The following is a 26,963-nucleotide window of genomic DNA, read 5'->3' on the forward strand; positions in this document are numbered from 1 at the left end:
CACACACACACACTGAAATATTATGCAGCCATCAAAAAAAAAAAAAACCCTGAAATCTTTCCATTTGCAACAATGTGGATAGAACTAGAGGGTATTATGCTAAGGGAAATAAGTCAATCAGAGAAAGACAATTATCATATAATCTCATTGATATGAGGAATTTGAGAAACAAGACAGAGGATCATAGGGGAAGGGAGGAAAAAAATGAAACAAGATGAAACCAGAGAGGTAAACAAACCCTAAGAGACTCTTAATCTCAGGAAACAAACTGAGGGTTGCTGGAGTGGAGCAGGGTGGGAAGGATGAGGTGGCTGGGTGATAGACATTGGGAGGTTATGTGCTATGGTGAGCACTGTGAATTGTGTAAAACTGATGAATCACAGAACTGTACCTCTGAAACAAATACTACATTTAATGTTAAAAAAAAAAAAGAAGGAAAGGAAAAATGAAGGGGGGAAATCGGAGGGGGAGACAAACCACGCGAGATATGGACTCTGGGAAACAAACTGGGGGTTCTAGAGGGGGGGGGGTGGGGGGATGGGTTAGCCTGGTGATGGGTATTAAAGAGGGCACGTACTGCATGGAGCACTGGGTGTTATGCACAAACAATGAATCATGGAACACTACATCGAAAACTGATGATGTAATGTATGGTATGTATGGTGACTAACAATAAAATTTAAAAAGGCATTTGGGTTGATGCAAATCTAATACATACATATATATATATATATATATATATATATATATATATATTTTTTTTTTTTTTACCTTTTTTCATCTTCACAAATAGAAAATCTTCCGTGCCATGTACGACTATCTGGCTGCTGATGCAGATGAGGTGTCCTTCAGAGATGGAGATGCTATTGTAAATGTCCAAGCGATTGATGAAGGTTGGATGTACGGCACTGTGCAGAGGACGGGCAGGACTGGCATGCTGCCAGCCAACTACGTGGAGGCTATTTAATGAGCATGTCAGAGTATCGCACCTGTTTGCAGGACCTGCACATCCTGCAGTCAGTATTTCAGTTCAGACTCTCCACTGTTAGCTAAGTCCTCAAGCTGCCTAATGGTTTTTCTGTGTCAATATGATTAATAGCTGTACCATCCCTTAATTTGTTTCTATATGAACCTCAGTAATTCTCCAGTAAAACATATGTTAATCATATTTACTACATTATTTTCTGGATTTGGACATAAAACAGACAACATTAAACCCATAGGTTCATTATTTTTAAAATTGTCATTATTAAATTTTCCATAGTGTTTTAAAGAAAGTTTAACTATGGAACAGACATTTTAAAAGTTTATGCAGTGTTACTGCTGTATCAACCCAGAGTCTTTCTCCATTATGAAAATGTTTAACATTATTTTTTTAAAACAAGGATTCTGAACATGTTAAACACATTAAAGAAAAATGGCAGAAATACTCACCTTTTCCTGGCTTAGTGAATGCTGATGCTTTTAATTCTATTCCAGTTCTGAAGTTATAAAGGTGATTGATAGTCAATAAAAATGGTGGATAAGCTAGTAATAAAGTCTAATTCTGCAATAAACACCACTGATGTAATTGTTACTTATTTTTAATAGTTTTATGATCGACAAATTCCAGTAAAGCAAATCCATTACTTTAGACTTCACTAAAAAAAATTCTGAAAATGTACCATTTAAAATGCACAAGTGTAGGCTTTCTCAGAACTAAACTGTGTTCAGCAGGCTTCCCTTATGGCTCAGCTGATGTTTTAAAAACAACTGTGGGATCAGCAGTGGACAGCTGGGAAATGGATGGCACTGCATGCTCCATCCCTACTATTTCCTAGAGACCTGCCCCCTCCAATATGCCCTTGGCCAGAGCCCATCCAAAGTGGTGTCACAGGCCTGGCAGTGTGCAAACAGCCCTGACAGGGGCCAGCACTGCTCCACAATGACTCCTGCCAAGGAGAGTGGAAGACAATCACACACACCAGCCCAACTGCAGCTCCAGCAGTGGGCTGGGGGCAGACATCAGACCTGACTGTAGCCCCACCTACCAATGAAAGCTTCTCAGAGGACAACACAGGAAAAGCAACAGGCAGTTCCATAACTACTGCCATCTCTAGCAAACAAACACCTGGTCTGACTCAACTCAAGCCCAAGGTGGCCCTAGACCGGCCCACTAACACCATGGGGACAAAACCCTGTCTACAAGTGGCAAAGAAAGCCATTGCAGATGACTGGATTGAAGGCAAACATGACTCACCCACAAAGTAGGGTGCATGCAACACACATAGGAGACAGCCCTGAAGAATCAGGTTGAACAGGGCATATTGTGCGGGACACCACAGGACCTCTTCTTCATATGGCCACTACTTGTAAGAGCAGGAGAAGTAGTCGACTTTCCTAACACGTTGAAATAGACACAGATTTAGATAAAATGAAGAGTCAGAGGACAATGACCCAAATGAAAGACCAGGACAAAACATAACAAAAGAACCAAAAAAAAAAAAAAAAGAGCTAAGTAATGTCTGATAGAGAATTTAAAGAAATAGTCATAAAAGATACTCACTGGACTTGAGAAAAGACCTGAACTTGAAGTGCTTAACAAAGAGAAAACATGAAAAATAGAGATAAACTCAGTAATTGAAATTAAAAATATGGAATAAAAAATATATAATGGAATAAATAGTAGACTAGAAGGAGAACAGAGGAATGGAAAGCAATCAAGTTGAAAAGGAGGAAAAAATAATTAAAAAAGTGAAAACAGACTAAAGAGACTGGGTGACACCATTAAGCATAATAACATTCGCATTACAGGGATCTCAGAAGGAGGAGAGAAAAGGCAGCAGGAAATTTATTTGAAGAAATAATAGCTTAAAACTTCCCAAATCTAAGAAAGGAAACAAATTTCAGATCCAGGACCCACAAGAAAGTCCCCCCAAAAACCCAAGGAACTCCATACTAAGACACACAATGATAGACGGCAAAAGTACTGAGAGTTTTAGAAGCAGCAAAAGAGTTACATACAAGGGCACCCAGCTGGCTCAGTCCGTTAAGCGTCTGCCTTTGGCTCAGGTCATGAGACCTGAGTCGGACTCCTTGCTTAGAGGGGAGTCTGCTTATCCTTCTGCACCCGCCATCCCCCCACCCCCTGCCTTGCTCATGTTCTGTCTCTGTCTCTCAAATAAATAATCTTTAAAAAAGTCTTCTCAAACTATTCCAAAAAATAAAAGAGGAAAAAAACTTCCAAATTCACTCTATGAGGACAGCATTATCCTGATATCAAAACCAGATAAAGACACTACAAAAAAAGAGAACTACAGGTCACTATCTCTGATGAATATAGATGCAAAAATCCTCAACAAAATATTAGCAAACTGAATCCAACAATATATATAAAAAAATCATTCACGATCAAGTGGGATTTATTCGTGGGATACAAGGGTGGTTCAATATTCACAAATCAGTCAACATGACATATTACATCAACAAGAGAAAAGGATGAAAACCACATGATCATCTCAACAGATGCAGAAAAAGCATCTGACAAAGCACAACATCCATCCATGATAAAAACCCTCAACAAAGTAGGGTTAGAGGAAACTCATCTCAACATACCAAAGGCTGTATCTGAAAATCCCACAGCTAACATCATACTCAATGGTGAAAAAGAGAGCTTTCCCCCTATGGTCAGGAACAAGACAAAGATGTTCACTCCAACCACCTTCACTATGTTGAATAATATTGGAAGTCCAGTAATCAGAGAAGAAAAAGGAATAAAAGGCATCCAAATTGGTAAGGAAGAACTAAAACTTTCACTATTTGTAGATGACCCGATCTATACATAGAAACTCTAAAGACTCCACCAAAATACTGGAACTGATAAATGAATTCAGTAAGGTCACAGGATACAAAATCAATATACAGAAACCCACTGCATTTCTATACACTAACAATGAAGCAGCACGAAGAGAAATTAAAGAAACAATCCCATTTACAATTACACCAAATAAGACACCTAGGAATAAACTTCACCAAGGAGATAAAAGACCTGTTATCTAAAAAGTGTAAAATACTGATGAAAGAAACTGAAGATGACACAAATTCAAAGAGATTTCAAGCACATGGATTGGAACAAATATTGTTAAAATGTCCTTACTATCCAAAGAATCTACAGATTTTTTTTTCTTTTTAAAGATTTTATTTATTTATTTGACAGACACAGCGAGAGAGGGAACACAAGCAGGGGGAGTGGCAGAGGGAAAAGCAGGCCTCCTGCAGAGCAGGGACCCGGATGCGGGGCTCGATCCCAGGACCCTGGGATCATGACCCGAGCTGAAGGCAGACGCTTAACGACTGAGCCACCCAGGCGCCCCAGCAATCCACAGATTTAACGCAACCCCTACCAAAATCCCAACAGCATTTTTCACACAAGTAGAATAATCTTAAAATTTGAATGGAACTACAAAAGACCCCAAATAGCCATAGGATTTTTTTTTTTTTTTTTTGCAGAGGAAATGGTCAACACCTTTGTATTTGTGTATCTTGGGAAGAGGAGAGTTATTTAGACTTCATGGAAGCAGAAGGGAGTCTGGGGAGGAGAAGGAATGCGTTGAAAAGCACAGTTTGGGAGGTATATGCTAAGGGGTCTGAACAACTGGACCATTTGGCTGCTAATACCCAACCACACTGGGAACTACACATCCCCAGCCCTATCAGGCAGTATGGGGAGAAGCTGCCATGATCTTTCCAGATTCTTCCTCCCTAATTCTTCCCAATGGCTGAGCCACTGGATCACCTTCCTGGGATATTTGGATTTGAGATGTAGAGAATCCATTCATCTTTAGTGGCTGATGCTTAAGCAAAACAGGAAACTTCAACTCAAAACAGTATGGTACTGGCAGAAAACCAGACACATATATCAATGGAGCAGGATAGAAAGCCCAAAAACAAACCCATGATTATATAGTCAATTAATCTTTGACAAAAGAGGCAAGACTATGCAATGAGAAAAAGTCTCTTCAAGAGAATAGTGTTTGGAAAACTAGACAGTTACATAGAGAGGAATAAAAGTGGACTACTTTCTTACACCATACACAAAAATAAACCCCAAATGGATTAAGGACCTAAATGTGAGACCTGAAACCATAACAATCCTCGAAGAAGAGTGCACACACAGTATCTCTGACACTGACTGTAGCAACTTTTTTTTCGTAGCAGCATTTTTCTAGATCTGTCTCCTAAGGCAAGGAAACAAAAGCAAAAATAAACTATCAGGACTACATCAAAATAAAAAGCTTCTGCACAGCAAAGGAAACAGTGAACAAAAGTAAAAGACAATCTACTGAATAGGATATTTGCAAATGACATATCTTATAAAGGGTTCGTATCTAAGATATATAAAGGACTTATATAATTCAACACCAGAAAAACAATCTAAATAAAAATCGGCAGAAGACATGAACAGGTATTTCTCCAAAGACATCCAGATGGCCAACAGACACATGAGAAAATGCTCAACATGACAGATCATTAGAAAATGCAAATCAAAACTACAATGAAGTATCAACTCACACCGCACGCCTGTCAGAATGACTAAAATAAAAACCGCAAGAACAGCAAGCATTGTCAGGGATGTGGAGAAAAAGGAACCCTTACACACTGTTGGTGGGAATACAAACTGGTGGTGCAGCCACTACAGAAAACAGTATGGAGGTTCCTCAAAAAATTAAAAATGGAACTAATCACACTACCATTTACCCAAATATGAAAACACTAGTTTGAAAAGATATGTGCACCCGTTAATGCAGCATTATTTACAACAGCTAAATTGTGGAAGCAGCCAAGCATCCATCGACAGATAAAATGGATAAAGATGTGGTATACATATAATGGAATGTTATTTAGCCATAAAAAAGAATGAAATCTTGCCATTAGCAACACGGATGGAGCTACAGGATACAATGCTGAGTGAAATAAGTCAGAGAAAGACAAATACCATATGATTTCACACATATGTAGAATTTAAGAAACAAAACAACCTAACAAAGATAAAAGGAGACAAAAAAAAAAACAGACTCGTAATTATTGAGAAGTGATTTTCAGAATGGAGGTTGTTTGGGGCGGGGAGTGGGGGAGGAATTGGTAAAGTGAAGGGGATTAAGGGTACCTTTATCATTAGAAGCACGGAGTAATGAACAGAATTGTTGAATCACTATAATTATACACCTGAAACTAACACTGCATGCTAACTATACTGGAATCAAAAGAATAAAAGGAAAAAATTTGCATTTATTTTCAATACCAATTTATTATTTATCTGCTTATTAATGCAATTTGCTTCCTTTTTTGTAATGCACGGTGTTGGGGAAGCCCTATGGAAAATGGTATCTAGGGAGGGAGCCCATGGAAAAAATGAGGAAGCTTTAAAAATGAGTTGTCACTCTGGCTCCTCCACTCAGTGTGGCCTGAGAGGGGCTAAGTACAATGGAAAGAAGTAGGTAATTGGCCTCCCCAAATATCCTTAATTTAAGTACTAATTTAAATTTAGAAATAGCTTATAAATTCACTATTGCAAAACTCAAAATTAAACTTACGATAAACAAGTAGCTATGGGATCGAATCCTAACCTCAGGGGATCTTTCTAATCTACAGCCAGTAGGTTGAGAGCACAAGGCAAAGACGGTAAACTGTCCTCAAGCTTCCTAATGTCTCTCTCGAGGAGACTGTGCACACGTGTAAATGCTGAAACCACATTTGTGTGCCAGGCACCACACTAGATGCTGGTGTTAGAGTGATGAGGCAAAGACTGTTGTGTCCTTATGAAACTTCATAGTCCCATGAAAAAGGCAGGCCATGCCAAAGCATCTTAATGGTAGGAGAGATGCCCACTCTCCCGTCTTCAATTGTCCTTTAAACTGGGTTAAAAATCCAGGTTAAATGTAGCAATACCATCGTGTGCTATTTTTCCAACCTTGGGAACAAAGTTCATGCTGTCTCAGTTATAATAAATGTTTTATTTTAAAATTTCCTATTCACTTTTTAAGCCTGCCAAAGCATACTCTGCAGTTGCTGTTACAGACAGACAATTTTTATCTAATTCTAGGGCTTTTAGTTAAAAGCTTGGAAATTTTTCATACACAAAAATAGAGAATTCTACTATACCCACCTCCTGTAGCCTCACAAGTTTTCAATTCATGACTAATCTTGTTCTATCTACCCTACCAATATTCTCCTCCCATTACCTTAAAATGAATTCTATTAATCACATCTTAAAAATTGACACACCTTAAAACACTTGACAATCCATATCCAGGGTTCAAATTTTCCTGCTCATCCAACCTCAAGACTTCTGCTTGGACCCCCATTCCATCAATACAGTGATACCAGGGAAGTCCTTTGTACAAATACCCACTACCACACATTTAGACGACCTACGGCTGCAAAGATCCTCAGTGACTAGCTGTTTATACCATCTGCAAAAGGTTATAAAAGAGATCAATTGGCAACTGAGTTACATTGGAGTCAGAGTCAGCACTACAACCCAATTCCCTTGATGACTAGTGGTTCATGGTATTACCCAATGCTACTCTTGTGAAATTATTACGGGTTCTTCAGGTCCCCACAAGCCCTAACCACCACCCCCCACCCCCACAGGCCTCAGAATGTGACCTTGTCAACAAGGTCATTGCAGAAGTTATTAGTTAAAATGGGGTCATTAGGATGAGCCCAAAGCCAATACAACTGGTGTCTATAAAAAGGAGAAGTCTAGACAAATACACAGAGAACACCATGTGAAGCTAAAAACAGAGGCTGGAGTGAAGCTTCTACATGTCAACAAAGTAAAAATTGCTAGCAATGCACCAGAAGCTAGGGGAGAAGCATGGAGGTCTTCCTCACAGCCCTTACAAAACACCAACCCTATCAGTAACTGTCTCAGGCTTCCAGCCTCCAGAACTGTGAGACAATGAATTTCTGTTAACAGTTTGTGGCTCTTTGTTGCAGTATTCGTCAGGATCATTAAGTCTATTTCATTTTTAATTTAGATGTATGGATCTATAAGTGTGTGGAACCCATAAACTATGAATATGAGAATCTCTTCTATGGCTACAATGGGTCTTAAAATAAGAATGGCTCATGTGTCTGTGGAGGGTCACGGTGTTCATTAATGTTATGTGAATTATGCTAATCTTACTCAATTCAAAGCCAAACCAAACAAACACAAACAGTGCCAGAATTGCTTAGTTTTTATAGTTTTATTTCAGATTAAAGTGCATTTCTTTAGAAATGTTTCAATATCCAGTTTCAATTGGCAAGTAATAACAGTTAACTCTCAATAGATCATGAAAAGTTTTACTGTGGGTAAGACAGATTCTCCCTCAATCCAATCATAATAAACCTGAAAATACACTTTTAGTATTGGTCTACCTGCTTCAAACATTGTATAAAGCATTACACAGATAATACTGACCACATCCTTATTTCCCAAATACTAGTGCAGTTAATTGAGTAATAAACAGGTACTTCTGTGAAATTTTAACTTAAATCATTTGACTTACCAAATATAAACACTTTGAATGTAAAACTAAGCTCTCTATCAAGTGGTGGGAACAAAAATATCGTAGGGCAAATGAATGACTGATTTGGCTTCTCTCAGCCTTGTCTAAGTGCATTTAGTCAAGTCTATCCATAGGAGGTAGTGTTGATAAGATTGAAAGCAACTGATTCCCCACCAACACAGAAAGCAAACTCCCTCAACTCCCAATTTATTTCACAGGTAATGACAGAACCACTGAGTGCCAGATGCCTTTCCCTCACACATCAATGTCCCTTAACATCCACGGTAAACACATTACTGTAATTTGAGTTTAAATAGGAGAAAAAAAGTGTACCTAAAAAGTACCAGCATCTCCTAGTATATGTGTATTTGAGCAATAAAGTTAAGATATAAATGCAATCAGGGGAACACATTTTTGCAAAAGTAAAATCTAAGTAACAGCAATAGAAATTAAGGACTTAAGGAAGCAAGATCGCTGTTTGCCATGTAGAAGCAAATGATCAACTGGATTTACATGCCATGTGTGAACAAACCTACCCTTTATAACAGGGATCAGAAAACTTAACACAAAGGGGCCAAATAAATATGTGAATGTTAGGTGTTAACAGGCCATACAGTCTGTCACATTACTCCAATCTGCTACTGCAGCAGGAAAGCAGCCAAAGGTTTTATGTAAATAAACATGGCTGTGTCCCAGTGAGACCTTATTACTGGCACTAAAATTTTAATTTCATCTTTCCATGTGTCACAAAATATTACTTTTCATTTTTTTCAACCCTTTAGAAAATGTAAAAACCATTCCTACCTCAGAGAATGTATAAAAAATAAGTGGCAGGCTGTAGTTTTTTGACCTGTTCATAACAACTTACTAGGTTAAGACTGCCGTATTTCAGTTTCTGTACTCAAAATTCACTATTCTTATTTTCATTTCCTAGAAAATTCCCATTCTACAAAAATAAAAATGTCTTTAGACACTTGCTAATTATTCAATTATCAAAATAACTATTATGTTATATTCCATTTTCCATTCCATGACTTTATTCTGAAGGTGAACTTTCTAGTTATATGCAATTTACTCATTTAAGAAATAATTCTATTATTGGAATTTATTTACTCCTTTTTGGGGGGCAGGATATTAAATAATGTATACTTTATTTTTTAAAAAGATTTTATTTTTAAGCAATCTCTACCCCCAATGTGGGGCTTGAACTCACAATTCCAAAATCAAGAGTTGCATGCTCCACCACTGACCGAGCCTGACAGGTGACCTGTAAATGATGTCTATTTTACACAATTATTCAGGGTATTTATGAGTATCAGTTCTGGTACTGTTTTATATATAGGATACCTGCCAGCTATTTTCAAAGTTTATATGACTGTCCCTATACCTAAAAGCTACATACTTTTTAATTCCATGTGCTATCAATTTAAAATATTGCCTTCAATCTTATACTCTCAGGTAAAGGGAGAGATTATCTTTTCTTCTAAATGGTATACTTCAGAAGAGTAAGCATTTACAGCTTGGCACTTCATGTTTGGTTTTACTGTTCTTTGGCTTGGTATATAAAGAAAAAAATGGTTAAGACCATGTTATAAAATTTAACATTCTATTCCAAGAAATGAACGAACATTCAATTCTGTTAGACTACTACTCTATTAAATAGCTATAGATTTCAAACACTAATGACTCAGACTTTAATACTTTCAAAAAGCAATATACAAAGGCTGGCATATGATAAACATATCATATTAACTGGACCATCACAAACCGAAGCCCAGATTTGTTTTATAAATCAAGCAATCAACAAATTTTGATAAATCAATTAAAAAACCCCATTACTTAACTTCCAGCTACATTTTCTTAAGTGCTCTGGATGAGTACAATTCTTATGAAAAGAGTATTTAAAACATGTGAGGGAAACATAACAGAATGCTGAGAAAAACTCATTTTTAGAGAATCAAATTATTCAACTGTCTTTCAAACACCATTTTAAGATGAAATAGAAAATTTCAACAATGTAACAGCGAAGTAACCAGAGGTCTTTACTAAAATGACAAGTCAGATCTGTCAGGTAGGGCTTATGTGGGTACTGCTAACTTAACTGCCAAGTTAATCTTAGGGTAGTCTGGTTTTCAATGAAGCCCCATAACTTAGAAGACAAGATTTAGAGACTAAATATATTTCTAATATCTGAAAATGTACTTTTATATTTAAAAAAAAATGAGGACATAATCCACATACACTATTCATTAAAAAAGGCTCACATTGTCTCATCTGTTTAGTAAGGTTCTTTATAACATAAAATAACTGTTTGCCTATTTAAAAACATAAATCTTCCTCCCAAAACCATAAATTTTCCAGATCTAAAAAAGGCTCCAAATGAGACAAAATTCTACCTTTAACTTTTGAGAAACTTTTGAACTCTAATTTGAAGTCTTCAAGACTAGTCGGCATCCCCAATCATAAACTTGAAGAAGTTATTTAAAAAAACACTAAATTTTATCTTTTGTGGCAATAATTCCTGGGACTTAAACCCACTTGTGTTATCACCTAATTCACAGCCTGAAGCCTCGTAGGCCTAACCACCACAAATACAATCCATAGACATCAGCATTTGTATGGGTCATGTGGGAGCTTTTAGAGATGAACTATCAGGCCCCATATCTCAGACCTGCTGGATCAGAATCTGCATTTTCATATATACATACAAGTTTGAGAAGCACTGTGTTAAAAGTCAAAACTTAAACTCTAACACTTGTATACAATGTATAAGACCTTTCTGATGGTTTAGGGATAAAACAGACATGGGTTGTGCTAATGTGCAAACAGCTCCCTCTCACCCACCAAAATCTTAGCCTAATAATGTCAGTAACTGCTATTTTATGGCCTTCTAGCCTAGCTGCAAATCATCTCCCTGAAAATCAATAAAGAAGAATATGAGATGGAAACGATGCCCTTCTTACTGGATTATAAAGTCATGTTGGAAAGAATGACATTAAGGTAAAATGTGAACCCTTTTAAGCTCATATTTTGTTAAATTCCAACAAAGGTTTTTAAAACAGCACTTATTTTTAATTACTGTCATTCCTTTATCTTAAAAAAAATACTCTTAATTGTATATTTTACACACACCCCTCCAATTTTCCCCTAATTTTGTTTCTTGCCCTGCCACTTTTATTTTAGGCAAAATATAACCCAATTTCCTTAACATTTTTTTGATTCTAAAATATATAACAGAATCCCTGATTACTTTCAAGCTGTAAAGAAAAGAATCCATGAGTAATGCCAGAAACTATCATGTTCAGATTTAAATCTTATTTTTGACTATATTACCCGATAACATTATCACTAAACCTGATTCATCCTACACTATACGGAATTTGAGCAAAAGCTCCATACCATTTAACAATGGCTTTCAAACTTGTTCAAATATAACATCTTTGACAATGGCTCAGTGCAACACTCTAAACTTAAATCCACCATATGAAGTCCATTTTGGAACATGAGAAATTATACTGTGCTTCTGCAAGCAACTAGATTCTTTTTATAAATGCATAAAATAAGAAATCACATTTGAGTGTTCTTATTAATATTTGCCATTTGTTTTATTAACCCTTAGAAAATATTGAAAAAACTGATTTAATTTTAATAGTTAAACAACATACTGAATCTGATCAAGGAGAACTAATATTTTTTGCTATTTAGGAATCATTCAGGGAAAAATTTAAGGCAAGAATATTAAAAATAAGGTGCCTCAAATATACACTTAACAACTATATCAACAATGAAGATTTAGCAAACTGGTTTCTGCCTTCAAGTAACATTTTTAAACACATCCTTGCTCAACCACAGTATTTGAAAATTAAACTTGTGCTTTTATCAAAATCAGTGATTTAAGTAAATGCTAATCAATCACTTTAGTCACATTTTCTATGCTCTTCTTGTTCTCAAGAACTTCATTCACCAGCTAGTTCACACAAACATTAAGAAGATGTAGTCATGAGATAAGCCAATTTTAACTCCATACAAACACATGTACATACTCCTTCTTACACCTGTTAACTAAAGATTTATGTGCCTCTTACTGTAAAATATAATTTGGGAAATGGGAAGTAATATAAACCAGTTGTAATTCTGTTAACAAGTTTCTATTTTTAGTTATTTCTTCAAGCTACAATCCTCAGTTTATGGTCCCAGAATTTCCTTTAAACCCAACCTTGGGACAGGACATGAAACTTATAACCCCCCCCCCAAAATATTTGTAATGATGATGGATTTCTAATTATGAAAAAGACACCAACTTTTCTGGCTGGCGGGTGGTCCCCTTCTGAATATAAAAACTAACTAAACACAAGAATTAAACTTTCTGTAACTTGCTTAAGAATGTGTGCCTTTTCAAGCTGGTTAGTTCTGAATAAAGTATGAAACTGTGACGGTCACTCACTCATTCTAATCAGAGAGCAAATGATATATTCTCACTGTAAAGAGATGAAACAAATATGGGAAGTCAGGCACTAATACTAGTCGGTAAAATTTACAAATGTTTTAATTATATACACCCTATTTTTAAAAACAGGCAAAACATACATATTTCAAAAGAACAGTTTCAAATTTCTTCCAAGTTTGCTTTAGGTGTAGGTGAAAAGAACAGATAATTTCTAGATTTCATATAGTCCAAGTTGTAACAAAAATAGTCAAACTAACTCTCCATTAAAAAGAAATGTAATGAAGCTTTCTAGTGGCTGATACCCTCCTTCCAAACCGCACCCCCCCCAAAAGTAATGGGTATGAATAACGAAGTTCTCATGTAACACTTTCTCATTTCTAGAACTTTAACTCCTTCTGGTTACTTTAGAAAATAAACTCATGTTGTTGCTAAGACCACTAAGTACAAAACTATTTGTATTTGTAGATACAGAATCCTACAAATATCTGCAGCAAGCCCACAAAGCACTTCTACTGTCAATACTGATATCTCAGTATTTAATATATACAAAATAGGTTTCTATTAAACAAAGGTATTCACAAGTAGCTGCAGAAAAATTCATGCCATTAACAAAGGCTGAAATTTATAAATTAAAAACATTGTAATCTATACATAATATACAGTCGTGCATTTTAAAATGAGTATGATATGTCTCATACGACTAAATTTTCACAAGCAAATGTTGCTGCGCAAATGAATGGAATTTTAGTTATGTTCTGCTTTAATATTTTAACCCCAAAAGTTGCAGCTTTTGGTATTTTTCTTGAAAGCTGTCCAAAGTTGACATCTGCGGAAAAAATGATCCAATTCTTTTGCATGTCATTTAAGGTGAACAAATTTCTTAAACCTCAGGCACAACAAATATAAATTAAAAAAAAAAAAGTATAAACACCTTTATCAGTTCAGCAAAAAATTCCAAATAGAAATGTTGAATTTTACTTACTTAAAATAAGGTATTTTTCATTTTTCATAAATGTTTCATCAGAATATGTAGGAGTTTAAGATGTGTGAATAAAATGCTTTTGTTTCTAGTTTTCGCTTCCACATATCAGTAAGATTTAAATTTTTGAAAAACTATGTATAGCGGCCAAGAAATTATTGTATGAACAAAAATATTACATAATAAACTTACAAAATTGAACTTACATAAGTCACAGCCCTTCAGGGTTTGAAATGTTATCAACTTTGTGAACATTCAGTCTGAAATTGTGCTATATTTCAGAACCTATTTTATGATCACAATTCCAGTGATGTTGGACAAAAAAAAACAAACCTTCACTTTTCTCTTAAAATACTAAACAGAATTTTCATGGGTTGGTGACCTCCAACGTGACTGCAAATTTTTTATTATAGAGTTCGCCATGCTACCAAGTTTCTCATGCATTTCAAACAGCTGGCTTCCTGAATAATTATGGAGATCTTCAGAATCTAGTTGAAGGGCAAGTGCACTAATCTGTGCCACAAGATTTTTAGGTAATGGAGTTTCCAAAGCAACAGGATCAATTAAATCTAAAAGAAAAAGAAAAAAAGCACAATTAATCTACTCCAGATAAAACTTAAGTTGTACGTATCTCCTTTTAAGTTAATAAAAAATTTAAGTGCCTAAGATTTAAGCTGAATGTGCAGGCTGAGGTACTGCTGTTCCTCAAGAGAACAAGGCAACAGAAAAATCTACACCATAACTTATTCAGTGCCATTAAAGAAATAGCCAGGATACCTCATTTTTAGTAACAGCATAACTGGAACACACTGTTTAGTTTATATACTTGAGTAGCAGTTGACAGTTCGAGAAAAACAACTAGACATACTTGGAGTCAATACCAGTTACTTTTTCAAGCACTTGGCCACTAGCAGCAAAAAAAACCCCCAAAAAACAAAAACAAAAAAAACCCAAAAACCTTATCAAATTAACAGAGCATGGTCAAATTAAAACTAGAAGCATATAATCAAACTCAGCTGATCCTGTAAATAAAATTGTCCCGCTTTGCTAAAACATACCTGAGGCAAGTCTTTCTTCATCAGAAGGGAGACATTTAGTTTGTATTCCATTTACTGTTTTTTCAGAAATATCAAAAACTGGAATCTCCTCTAGTCCACGAGACTTTACCTTGATTATACACAGGCCAGTAAAACAAAAACAAAACCAACAAACTGAAAGTTGCTTTTAAAAGGACCAACATCACCAGCACTGGAAAAGAATGTGACATACGTTTCCCAGCCCATCACATGACTATTAGCTCAGTAAATCTTGTTAAGAAACTAAGGTCTACTAACGACACACACACACAAAAGGGATTACAAAGTGTTTTCTGTTCCCTCAAAAAGCTGGTTAGGAGTTCATAATATTTTATAATGGGCTTCTCAAGAAATAGCCATGGTAGCCAAGAAAATTACACTATATTTCCCAAGTTTAGGAGCATAAGAAAATCCAAGACAGAGATTTCCAAGCTTAAAAAACGTATGGACTTTTTAAAAAAAGAATACAATTTTGAAAGGTGTTCCCAGGCTTACTGATTAGTGATTGAGAAAATAGTATTAGCTTCAAAAGGTTAGTTACCATATTGATGGCTCCATCAATTCGACTCCTATGTAGACACCCAACAGAAAGAATAACATGTCCACACAAAAACTTGTATATGAGTGTACATAAGAGCAAAAGGTAAAAACAATCTAAATGTTAAGCAATTGATGGATGACCTAAATGTTGTATATTCATACAAGGGCTATTATTTAGCCATAGAGGAATGAAGTACTGACACACATGAACCTTGAAAACATGCTCAAAGAAGCCAGTCACAAAAGACCACAGCTTATATGATCCCACAAAATGTTACAGATCTTTATGAAAGGTCCACAGCAGGCAAGTCAATGAGACTGAAAATTACTAATATAATCTTTGGGTTTCTTAAAAGAGTTTTTAAAGATTACAAATATTTAATAATCTTTAAATCGAAGACTTTCAAGAAAACAGCAGAAGTCTTCAGTAGTTAGCAAACTCCAGTCTCGGATATTCTAATATAAACATTGGTATTCAAGCTTTAACGTACCGTTTTCGTTTATTCGTAATTTTGTGTAATTTCAATGGACACATAAAGGTCTAGGTTTCAATACAGTCTGAATCCTGAAATGATATGAGTTCTCCACTTATATTTTTTTTGGGAGTTGGGGGTGGAGAATCTTGGCTTTTATCAGGATCTTGAAAAATGGCTATGACCCAAAATATTTATGTGCAAAAAGTTAATGAGAACAAGAAAAATTAGTTACAGCTGTGTTGGACATCAAAATTGAAATACTGTCAACTACACATTTGCAAGATTTTTATTATAATGTTTAGATTTGAACATCCAGGTTTTAGAATAGCAGCCATGGAACCAATCACCAATTCGGTGGAAATGAATGAGGTAAGAGGGTAGAAGAGAACTCAAAGAACAAAGAGATGCATTACACAAAATGGTACAAAATGAAGCAGCAAACTTCTCTGGGGAATTATAAAGTGATCTTTTAAGTTAACCCTGCCTGTGGGGGAAGGGAAGAAAAGGTGGCATAAAATGAGTAAGCAAGACTACCAACTTCTGTAACTGTTACTGTGAGATCATTTATCTATACATGATTTAGAACATCTAAGTTTACCTGCTGCTCATGATAGACTCTAAGAGCCTTTTTTACATTGGACACTTTTGGAGAACGGATAGGAAGAGTTTTTATTTCAGATGCTGTAAGAGTACTCAAATCACCAATCGTTTTTATATTCTTAGCTCTAATGAGCTGTCCCAGTCCTCTTGCCCTGAAGAGGTTAAGAAAAAAAAGGAAAATCATCATATACTTTCACATTTCTTCTATTTGCGAGGGCCTACCCAGCTCAGTTTCCTGAATTCATGCCGAATCATAACTGAATTTTATATAGGCTCACCTAGCCCACTCTGAGGACAGGCACATATACATTTAATTTAAAACAAAATTTGAATTTGATACGTTTGCCTGGCTTAAGCAAATAGTGCCGAGAAGAGGCTAAGCGCAGTGTGTGTCTGACTTCACTTACATTATGACTTAATGGTTGCATGACTCTGGTGGATTAACCTTTGTAAACTTCAACTTGTAAAGTGGAAATAATAATTATACTCCTTATGGGATTTATAATTAGGATTAAATAAGAGAACATATGCAGAGTTCGGCACAGCATCTGGCAAATATTAAGCACACAGTTACCTTAGCCATTACCGTATTATGGTAGGTGCTTCTCTTACTGCCCTACCTGTCCCATCTTTCCATATTTTTTATTTCTAAAATAAAATGTGCGCAAGCGCGTGTAAGTCAATTCTAAATATAAGAACCTCGATCATTTTAGATATTCCTCTTAAACAAATGGCATCTTTAAGTATAAACCAGCACAAGCAACTACTTACCACATGTTTGATGTAATCTGAGGTAAAATGATATCAACTGGAGCCACACAGTTCACCAAAGCTGGGTAAACACTTTCTGTTGGACATGGCATAGATTCTTTAGCCATTTCTGTAATCTTAGAATAAATTTCAAAACCGTTAAATAGAGGTCACCTGACTGAACATGAAAATATAAAGTTGCATGAAAACTAAAGCACTTCTTACTAAACACTTCTTTGAGCTCTTAAATTTAGGGCTACGTGATCCTGGGGACAGAAATCCTTTGGTTGAAGTGGCATTATGCTAGACAGAAGGAGAGAAAAAAAAACTCAGAACCCTAGAAAACTATAATTTTACAACTTTACTTTCATTAGAGTGCAGTAACTTCCTAAAATTTTGAGAAAATGTAAATGTAATAACTTATTACCTAATCAATTACTGGATTATCACTGCCTCTTCCCACCTCTTCACGTTTGTTTACCATGTTGCAGACCAAACAATGTATCCAAACCAAAGAAGTCTTATTCTTTATTAGTTTTAAGACAAACTACACAATGCAATTCTGTACCTGCATACATACGTGCGTATTTTAAAGCCCACAGCTTACCTTAGATTGTGCAGTAGGTGAAGTTTTAACACTTTTTACTATGGGAGAATTATTTGAAGAATGGGACCTAACAATAGAGCATCGCCTATCAATGTCATCTGCCAATCCTGCTTGGTATATTGGATCTGCAAAGGAGACACGGCGAACCTGAAAACACAGGTCATGTTTTTATTTAACAAAATTAAAGTAAAAAAACAAAACAAAAAAACAAGAAACAAACCATACCATAAATACTCATTATACAGTCCCCCTAAAATAGAATGTAGGTTTAGAAGCTTAATTTACTTCACTAGAAGCCAAGTGCACATAGTTGTATTTCTTCCTAACGGCTGCTTTCACAGATACTGCTTAATACCACAGGTCATTCCAATTATCCATGTTCTAAATGGTCTCTACGTAATATACCAACAAAGACTGAAACAAGGACAGTGGCAGAAAAATGAAACTGCATGTAGCAGCTGAAATTATACCATCAAATTAAACTAACCTTGTAGGCTTACTACAGTGACTTAAAAATACAAGGTAAAGAGGCAGAAATAGTACTAAGTGGCCTCTGGTATATCATACTAACCCCTGTTCTAAACTCTAGAGGGTACCAGGGTCACAGCAACTGGGTGGCAATTTTTCACTTTCGCCTCTTCTAAACTCTTATGTGTTCATTCATTCAGCTATTTGATATAATATGCAATAAATAAATATGCAATAAGGCATAACCACTAACCATGTATATAAATGTCTCCTGGTCTTGATTCCCAAGAGTGGGCAGATTCTGTACACATCTGCTAGAGAAAACTACAAAGTCTTACTGTTGCCTAAACAAAAATTAAATTTGAGGTACTATCAAATAAAACATGACGTTAACTTTTATTAACAATCTAAAACATAATGAAGAAAAATAAATATACTGAAGACCTCAATCCCAACGTATTCTATCTTCATACTTCTCAAAGACTTCCAACTTAAGATACTTTAAAAAAAGAACCTCAATATAAAAGCAAAGCAAAACAAAACCAAAAAACTAAATTCTCAGTGTAAGAATTTTTGGTACATCTTGAGGAAGTCTTCACAATGTGCTTGCTAGAGGCAATATTAAGTCTATTCTCTATCTATAATGTATGTCTGTATATATAAACACATGTATCCTAAAGTAAAGAGCAGATTCAATTTCAAAGTTAAAGAATGCTCACATCATACCTTTTTATAACATCTCCTTTACTAAGGAGAGAACAAGCTGAGCTATGTAAGCACAAGTAACTTTTACTTTTTTAATTTATTCATTCAACAAATTATCTGCAAGTTACAGGGTCAGAAGCTAAAGCAAATACATAGAAAGAATCCATGTTTACAAACCAAAGGAATCAGTTTAGTGATGATGGGGAAATAAAATTATAAATGAAATCACATCCAGAAACTGATAAAGGCACAGCCCTGAGACTTTTTTTTTCATTAGACAAGGTCTGGAAGTAAGAGTTTATATAAACACTTAAATGTGAAACAGACTGCATAATGTCCTAGCACACAGTGAGTGCTAACTAAAGCTGTTTTATCAGTTTCTAAATGTTTCCTCATATGGTACGAGCAAAAAAAAAAACCATGAGAGATCCTCATCAATTCTGCAAAAGGTGAACAATGTACATGGTTGAAGATCTTTAGTGTCCTAAAGTAAAGGAATATCTAAGGGCTTCAGTCCCCTTTTATCAACTTTTTCTTCTACCTGCCCTTTTCCCTAGTCGCCATAATTATTCAAAATGTGTTGGTTCTATTGATCTAATATTCTGTCATTCACCAGGAATCACTGTATGGCTAAAATTCTCAATTAAATATGGGCTTATTAACATTCAGCCTCAATTCCCCTACCTTGTGAACAGGTGATGATATCTCATCTTCCTGAGGCCTTTTTAGTCCTCTCTTTAAAATGCTGGTCGATGGAGAAGCCAAAGGAGACCATACACAGCGTGTCTGCATGCCACTAGGACTGCCATTTGCTGATACAAGTAAAGGATCAAGTTCCCTTAATTTTTGAGGAGATGCATTATTGTCTTCTGTTATTAGTTCAGAGATGGCTGTTTCAGATGTCAGAGACTCTGGTGTTTCCTCCACTTTCTCTGAAGTATGGTGAACTTCCTGTAAAATCTCATCATTTCCCCCCACCATTTGATTGTCATCTGATGTTGTTTCTTCAGACTTACTAAGTTCAGTATTTGTTTCAGTTTCATTAGAGTCAACTTTTTCTTCTTCAGTGCTCATCCCAAGTCTATTGAGAACGAAACCGCCGATTTCCATAGTTGAAGTCTTTGTATCGGCTTGTACTGGCTGAGTAGAGATTTTGGTAGTTGAGTCCCTGTCCTCTGTTTCACTGACTTGGTCAGCTTCAGCACTCCCTTCACCCATCACTATCTCTTCACAATTTTCCATTTCAGCATTCATTTCTTCAGATGAGCCTGGATTAGATTTGTCACTTCTTTCATCTAACTCCCCAACTGCTGTTTGTTCAGGTATCTCTACCTGAGCACTCATTTCTGTGGTATTATCAGAATGACCAAGACCAGAATTAAATTCTTCAGTTACTGCTTCTTCAGCCTTCAGTTTTTCAGCTGCCTCTAGTTCAGATTCATCACTTCTTTCACTATTAATCTCCATTACCTCTTCTTCACTAACACCAGTTTCAGTACTCTTTTGTTCAGAAAAGCTAGCTTCAGATTTATCACTTTCTACATCCAATTCAACAGCTTCTACTTCTGGATTGAATTTTGCTTTAGCTTTACAACCAACTGTTTCAACACTGACAATATTCTCTATACTTAATTCCTTTTCCAAAACAGCCTCTGACTTTTCTTCTTTGGTCTCCAAAGTAGAATATTCCAGTGAATTATCTTTGGAATCACCTAAACATGGGCTAACAGTTTTACATTTTTTATTGGATGGCTCCTGGCTTTCAAGAGGTGTTGCTTCTTCAGAATCCATATCACAAGTTTCTTCTTCAAAATTTATTACTTCAGAAGGAAGAGGGTTTTGAATAGTAATTTCTTTCAACTCACTTTCAGATACAATTAATGAATCATTAACAGCATCACTCTCCTCCTTGAGTCCCAAATGAAAATTCACACCATTATGTTCATCTGAAAGTTTTAACTCAGAGCACAGATTAGCTTTAGAAGTCTCTGATACATTTACAGGTGTTTGCATATCTGTCTTTTTTGTTTCATTGACTTTTACATCATAGTTTTCTGTATTCTTTAACCCAATGAATGACTTTTCCTGAGGCTGTGATTTTTCTCCACAGCAATCACAACCTTTAGATCTCCTTACCCTCCTACTTCTCTTATGCTGGCATTCAAGTGTTTGAAAAGTTTTTTCAGAAAGCAAAATGTCTGATGTCCCTATTTTTGAGGATTCTCCCACGGTGTTATTTTCTATAGAATCTCGTTTTTGTAATCTCTTGCTGGCATTTCTAGTCCTTAGATTTGATTCTGGCACAGAAGGGTTTGAAAAGGAGTATTCTGTACATTTGCTGGTTTTACTTTTTCCCTCGTAAGTAGCTGACATGTCATCAGAAACCTGCAATAAATCTGAAGATACTGTAGAATCTTCAAGAGTTACATTATTAATCTCATCTTTTTGTTCACAAATCTGAGATTTTAGGTCTCTCTCTACTTCAGAATTTGCTTTGCAATCAAGTGTCTGGTTTTCAACATTTACACATTCCTGTTTTATCACTTTCTCCTCCTGATCTTCAATGTCAACACTATCACTGCTTTTGTTTTTCCATTTTCCAGATCTCTTCTTTTTAGAACCTTCTTCTTTTGCCTCAGAACTATCAGATTCTGAGTTTTCAATGCTGGAAAGTAAACCTTGGGATGCTCTTCTTGTTTGATACCGTGTTCGACCACTTACTGGTTTTTCAGAGGACTTATCTGCAAAGTCCTGGGCACCATCTCCCTCAGATTTAATATTCTCAAGGTCTAGCTTTCTTTTACTTTCATCAATTTCAGCAGTAGTGCTGGTTTCCCCAAAAGTCTTCTCGTGTACATTATTTCCTTTCTCAATTAAATTTTCCTGTACAGTTTGTTCAGAAATCAGTTTTTGCTTAGGTAACACATCATCTTTTACATGCAACAAACTTTTCTGAAGGGTCTTTTCTTCTTCCTTACGTCTTTCTTTTTTTTGATTATTTTCTTTCTCTTGGCTGTCAGTGGTAGGCTCTGCTACTTCTGAACGTCGCCTTGAGGATCGTCTAAGCGTTTTCTGATTTGGAGTTATCTGAACAGGACTATCCTCATCTATCATTTGATCTGCTGGTATTGTAGCAGGGGGTGTATTTTCTTTGGATTCCAAATTGATTCCTAATGTTTTCTCTTCTACAGTATTGTTTTCTAATACTACTACATTTTCTATTGTTGGTTTAAGCATTGTATCCTCATATTCCATCATAGATTCAGAGAGATGAACCTGATTATCTAACACACATTCCGTTTGATTAAGCAAACCAGGTGGGTTATTTTCTAAAACTACTGTGCCATCAATAGATTCCTGAGTATTTTTCTCTTGATCGGATCTCATTAAGAGCTTAGACCTTTTGTTCCCTATTTGTTCAGCTTTACTTGACCTCCGGCTTGATCTCTTAATTCCATGTGCTATTTTTTCAGAATCACATTTTGCAAAAACCATTTCTCTTTTCTTTGCTTTTGGTGGAGTATCTGTTTTACCCATGACTTCCTGGTTATTTTTCACTGTTACAGTTGATGACATATTATTTAAGGGGGACGGACTAAAAGGTCTATTTTCAGAACCATCAAACTTCTCCAAAGTAATAAATGTTTGCCTCCGACTTGTAGGCTGTGGGGGAGTTCCAGAAATAATGGTATTAGAAACTGAGCTACTGTTGAGACCAGAAGTATTTTCTGCATTAGATGCACATTCGGTTGTTTTCTTTGATGAAATTAAAGGTTTCTTTCTGGCATCATTATTACTACTCAGTACTTCTGGACTCGTTTCCCCATTAGAACCACAGTCATTATTTGAAAGAGAAGCCTTTTCAAGATGCTCATCCATACCACAGTTTCCCGTGACATCTTGAGAAATAACAATGTCACTTTCCATTTGTTCCTCCTGCACAGAAACATACACATGTATATAGATTAAACAACAAACAAGATTTCTGAAGGAAATCATAGTGTAAAACTTCAGGAATTCAAAAGGCAATCACTGACTTTCAGTATTTTGCAAATATTCCAAAAGTGGTGATAGGAATTAATGGGTGGTGATGCCCATTAATTTGTGTTTCTAATTATAAATATTTTAAAAAGCCAAATATATATATATTAAACACCCATACACTCGCACACATCTACCAACACAGTAACTACAGTTCTATGAAAGTCTATCAGTGAGAGTTATGAGATTATGCAATATTATCTTAAAATTAATACAACAGACTTCATAATGGAATGATTCTAAAAAACCCCCAAACATGAAATACCAAATATACCTTAGGTATTACCTTGGAATCTTCCTTTGATTTTTCAGTTACAGCAGGAATTTCCCTAAAGTAAAAATGTATGAATTAAAATACTGTTTTTAATTAAAAATTAGAAAACCAGTTACTTCAACAGCTTCCGTACTTACATGGACTCTTCCTGGGTATACTGAGAAAACAAAGTGTCTTGTGAAACATCCAGATTATTATACATGACAGGAATATCGTATCTGAAAAAGATCTTACATAAATAACTTCAAAATGTGGTATTCCTATAATTAGAAATTAAACTTAGATTTGTACATCTAGTTATCTTTTAAGAACAATGTAAAATTAAGGCTTAGATGTTTATTTTCCATGAAATCATCTTCTCTATCTTTTCCAACACTACCTCCATTAATGATTCAGCTCTGAATGCATAAACCTTTGGTACATTACTAAGTAACCATATATATTATGAAGTGCGGCCACATTTGGCGTATCTTTTTGGCATTAAAATATAGCATATTACATGCAGTATTTTAGTTCTAAACACAAAGTTACAGTTACCGCATGAAATCTAAATATAGGTACAGAATACCCAATTCAAGATAAAAGGCTACAAACCTCTTTGTTTTGAATACTTCTTTCTGATGTTCAGTTAGTATTCTTTCCTTTGTTTCTTTTCCTTCTGGAGGTATAAACACAAAGTCAACAGACTTTTCCTCTTCCAAAGGCATTTCACTCTTTGTTTTTGTAGAAGACGATTCTAATTTCAACTGCAAATTTATAAAAGGCAAATGTACGTTTGAGTTTCCAAATTATTTTCCAACACTTCAATCAATCTCTATTCTAGCACTCTAGTGAAGTTATTCAATAATGACTAGGGAGTTTGAAGTTCAAACCTATAGGATATCCTTGGTTAATAATTAGTACAATGCCCTTCCCTTTCATTCTGCTTTTAATAAATATTCAGAAAATAAAATTACACCTCTAAAAAGTAGGCAACTTACTTACCAACAAAGCACAGACAAATGTTTTTCCGGCCAACATATGGAAATCAAGTGATTTGGGAAGAAAAGAATGTATCAGCAGCTCTCAAGTTGAAGCATAAACTAAGTCAAATTAAGTAAAAGTCACCGAAATAATACACGCTCCATACCAGTAACATCAGTACTGTTATTTTTACAAATTTTCTGTTCAATTGTTTTCATTCTACTTTAAAGTTGCTACAAGACTGTATTGAGAGTCATTCTTTAAAAATAGTATTTTTTCTTTCATTTTTGTCAGGGCCATGGTTTCAATATTCTATAATACCCTTATTGAAAGTCATCATGGAGGAATTATTGTCTGAAAATCAGTTAACTGGCAATTAGTAAGATTAGCAGTATAAGATATGAGGCCAAAATAGATATCTTACCTAGGTATTCTCTTTCTATTCAATAACAGAAGTTCTAAAATGTTCTCTTGTGCTACCTATGCTGTAACTAACATACGTAGAGTTCATTCCATCTCAAGGGGGCTACTGCCTGAATTAACTATAATTAATGGATGCTACACATTTTTTTTTAAGAATTTTGTCAGAGAGAGAAAGAGAGCGAGAGACAGCGTGCGCACGCATGTGCATGCACATGCACAAGCAGGAGGAGCAGCAGGCAGGGGAGAAGCAGGCTCCCCACTGAGCAAGAAGCCCAATGTGGGGCTCGATCCCAGGACCCTGGGATCATGACCTGAGCTAAAGGCAGGCACTTAACCAACGGAGCCACCCAGGCGCACCTGGGTGCTACATATTAAGTAGACTTAACTTTAGTAAGAATGAATCATTTCACAAAGCTTCTAGATTTCCACACTATCTTAAGTCTTTTTAGACCAAGCTCTATTATTCTCCCTTAATCCTTTCTTTTATTTAGCGTTTAATCACATTTTTTTCCAATTAGAAGCTATATGTTCTCAAGCTACGATCTACTTTTATATTAAAAGTTCTATTAAGTTTAGAAAAACATACTTTGACTGGTGGTTTCTTATTTTCTTTTGCATCCTTTGTTTGTGCCAAAAAAGAATCTCTTTTTCCACTTGATTTTCTTTCCATGCCACTTATCTTCATATTTAACTGTGAATTTTCTGTCTGTTTTATTAAAAATAAAACAATTTTTAAGTGCAAATGTTCTATTTCTCCTTTTCATGCTTTGAAAATTCCAGTATAATACTCATTTCAAATATCAAATTCCTTCTCATTCACTTATTAAAATCATATCAAAGAAAAGAGCCATTCTTTAATTCATTAACATCTCTAACTCATAGTTATTTTGTACCATTTTTATAAATTTTATGAATTTTGGATATTTTGAGAATTTTACAAATTCTAAAAAGAAGATACACCATATAAATACTAAAAATGAATCAAATTAATGAACTCAAAGACCCCTCCTATTACTGGGAATATTTCTAAGAAACAATCACAGCCATAAAACTTTAAACATCAAACAATGAGGCATGCATGATACAAAGTATTACCTACCACGTCCCTTTTAGACTTTTTCAGGACAAATTATACCAAACAAGTCTCAACAAGTCTAATTATCTGATAAGAAAATTTTATTTTAGCCAAAAAACAAAAACTGGAGTGCTTAGGTAGCTGTTAACTTTTTTTCTCTTACAGGTTCTAAACAATTAACAGCCAAGACTCCATTTGTTGTTGAATAGAGAAAAAGTTGTCTAATGATGTCCTACCTCATGGATATGTAATACTCATGCCTTTATTGCTTGATCCTCAGATAGTAATTATTATTAGCCAAAGTAACCTTGTTCCAAATGGGTTATATGATAGCAAAGATGTGTTTTTCTGACAGAGGAATGAGATTTGATGTGAAGAACTGAGAAAATGAAGGACAGCTCATGCTTAGACACAGACCAGTAACTATTATTCCTGGTTTACCTAAAGCAACACTTAACCATGTATTTTAATAATTACATTTGCAAAGGAATACACATTAAATGACACAGTTCAAAAAGGATCATTAATGAACAAGAATCAGAGAATCTATGGTGAAATTTACTGCTCTTAAATCAGAAAAGTATTTTAGGCCAAAAGGCAAAAAAAAAAAAGATAAACAAATGAAATTGCATCAAATTAAAAACCTTTTGCACAGTGAAGGAAACCATAAACAAAATGAAAAGGCAATATACTGAATGGGAGAAAATATTCACAATACATCTGGATAAGGAGTTAATAGCCAAAATACATAAAGAACTCATGCAACTTTATATTTAAAAAATATCCCAATTAAAAGATGGGTAGAGGACTTGAATAGAAGTTTTACCAAAGATATAGAGGGCCAACAGGCACTTGAGAATATGTTCAACATCACTATCATTATCAAGGAAATGCAAAGGAAAATTACAATGAGGTATCACGTCACACCATTAAGAGTGACTATTATGGAAAAGAAAAAACAGCAAGTGCTAGCAAACGTATGGAGAAGCGGGAACCCTCACACAA

At 35.3% G+C, this 26,963-nt stretch overlaps 2 protein-coding genes across 7 annotated transcripts in view; one reads left to right on the forward strand and one right to left on the reverse strand.

The window, feature by feature from the left end:
• The window catches only part of NEB (nebulin), a 199,798-nt gene extending 198,242 nt beyond the window's left edge, over positions 1 to 1,556 (forward strand). Inside the window, exon 154 of the mRNA XM_073884116.1 lies at positions 794 to 1,556. Coding sequence (XP_073740217.1) covers positions 794 to 967 — 174 coding nt within the window. The 3' untranslated portion in view covers positions 968 to 1,556. The remainder of the gene's footprint in view (positions 1 to 793) is intronic.
• A 6,660-nt stretch (positions 1,557 to 8,216) lies between these two features.
• The window catches only part of RIF1 (replication timing regulatory factor 1), a 65,261-nt gene continuing 46,514 nt past the window's right edge, over positions 8,217 to 26,963 (reverse strand). For 4 of the 6 annotated variants that reach the window (XM_025855987.2, XM_073884143.1, XM_025855978.2 and 1 more), the window contains 11 exons: positions 25,470 to 25,589; positions 24,092 to 24,243; positions 23,635 to 23,715; positions 23,510 to 23,552; positions 19,867 to 23,118; positions 18,010 to 18,156; positions 17,628 to 17,705; positions 17,424 to 17,539; positions 16,651 to 16,804; positions 15,019 to 15,127; positions 8,217 to 14,529 (listed from right to left, as the gene is read on the reverse strand). In XM_025855987.2, the coding sequence (XP_025711772.1) occupies positions 14,315 to 14,529; positions 15,019 to 15,127; positions 16,651 to 16,804; positions 17,424 to 17,539; positions 17,628 to 17,705; positions 18,010 to 18,156; positions 19,867 to 23,118; positions 23,510 to 23,552; positions 23,635 to 23,715; positions 24,092 to 24,243; positions 25,470 to 25,589 (4,467 nt within the window). In that variant the 3' untranslated portion in view covers positions 8,217 to 14,314. The remainder of the gene's footprint in view (positions 14,530 to 15,018; positions 15,128 to 16,650; positions 16,805 to 17,423; positions 17,540 to 17,627; positions 17,706 to 18,009; positions 18,157 to 19,866; positions 23,119 to 23,509; positions 23,553 to 23,634; positions 23,716 to 24,091; positions 24,244 to 25,469; positions 25,590 to 26,963) is intronic. The other 2 variants (XM_073884138.1, XM_025855995.2) reach the window with 2 other exon arrangements.

This window comes from Callorhinus ursinus, unplaced genomic scaffold (assembly GCF_003265705.2).
Source record: "Callorhinus ursinus isolate GAN/ISIS: 27379988/994484 unplaced genomic scaffold, GSC_fseal_2.0 scaffold2, whole genome shotgun sequence".
Lineage (NCBI taxonomy): Eukaryota > Metazoa > Chordata > Mammalia > Carnivora > Otariidae > Callorhinus > Callorhinus ursinus.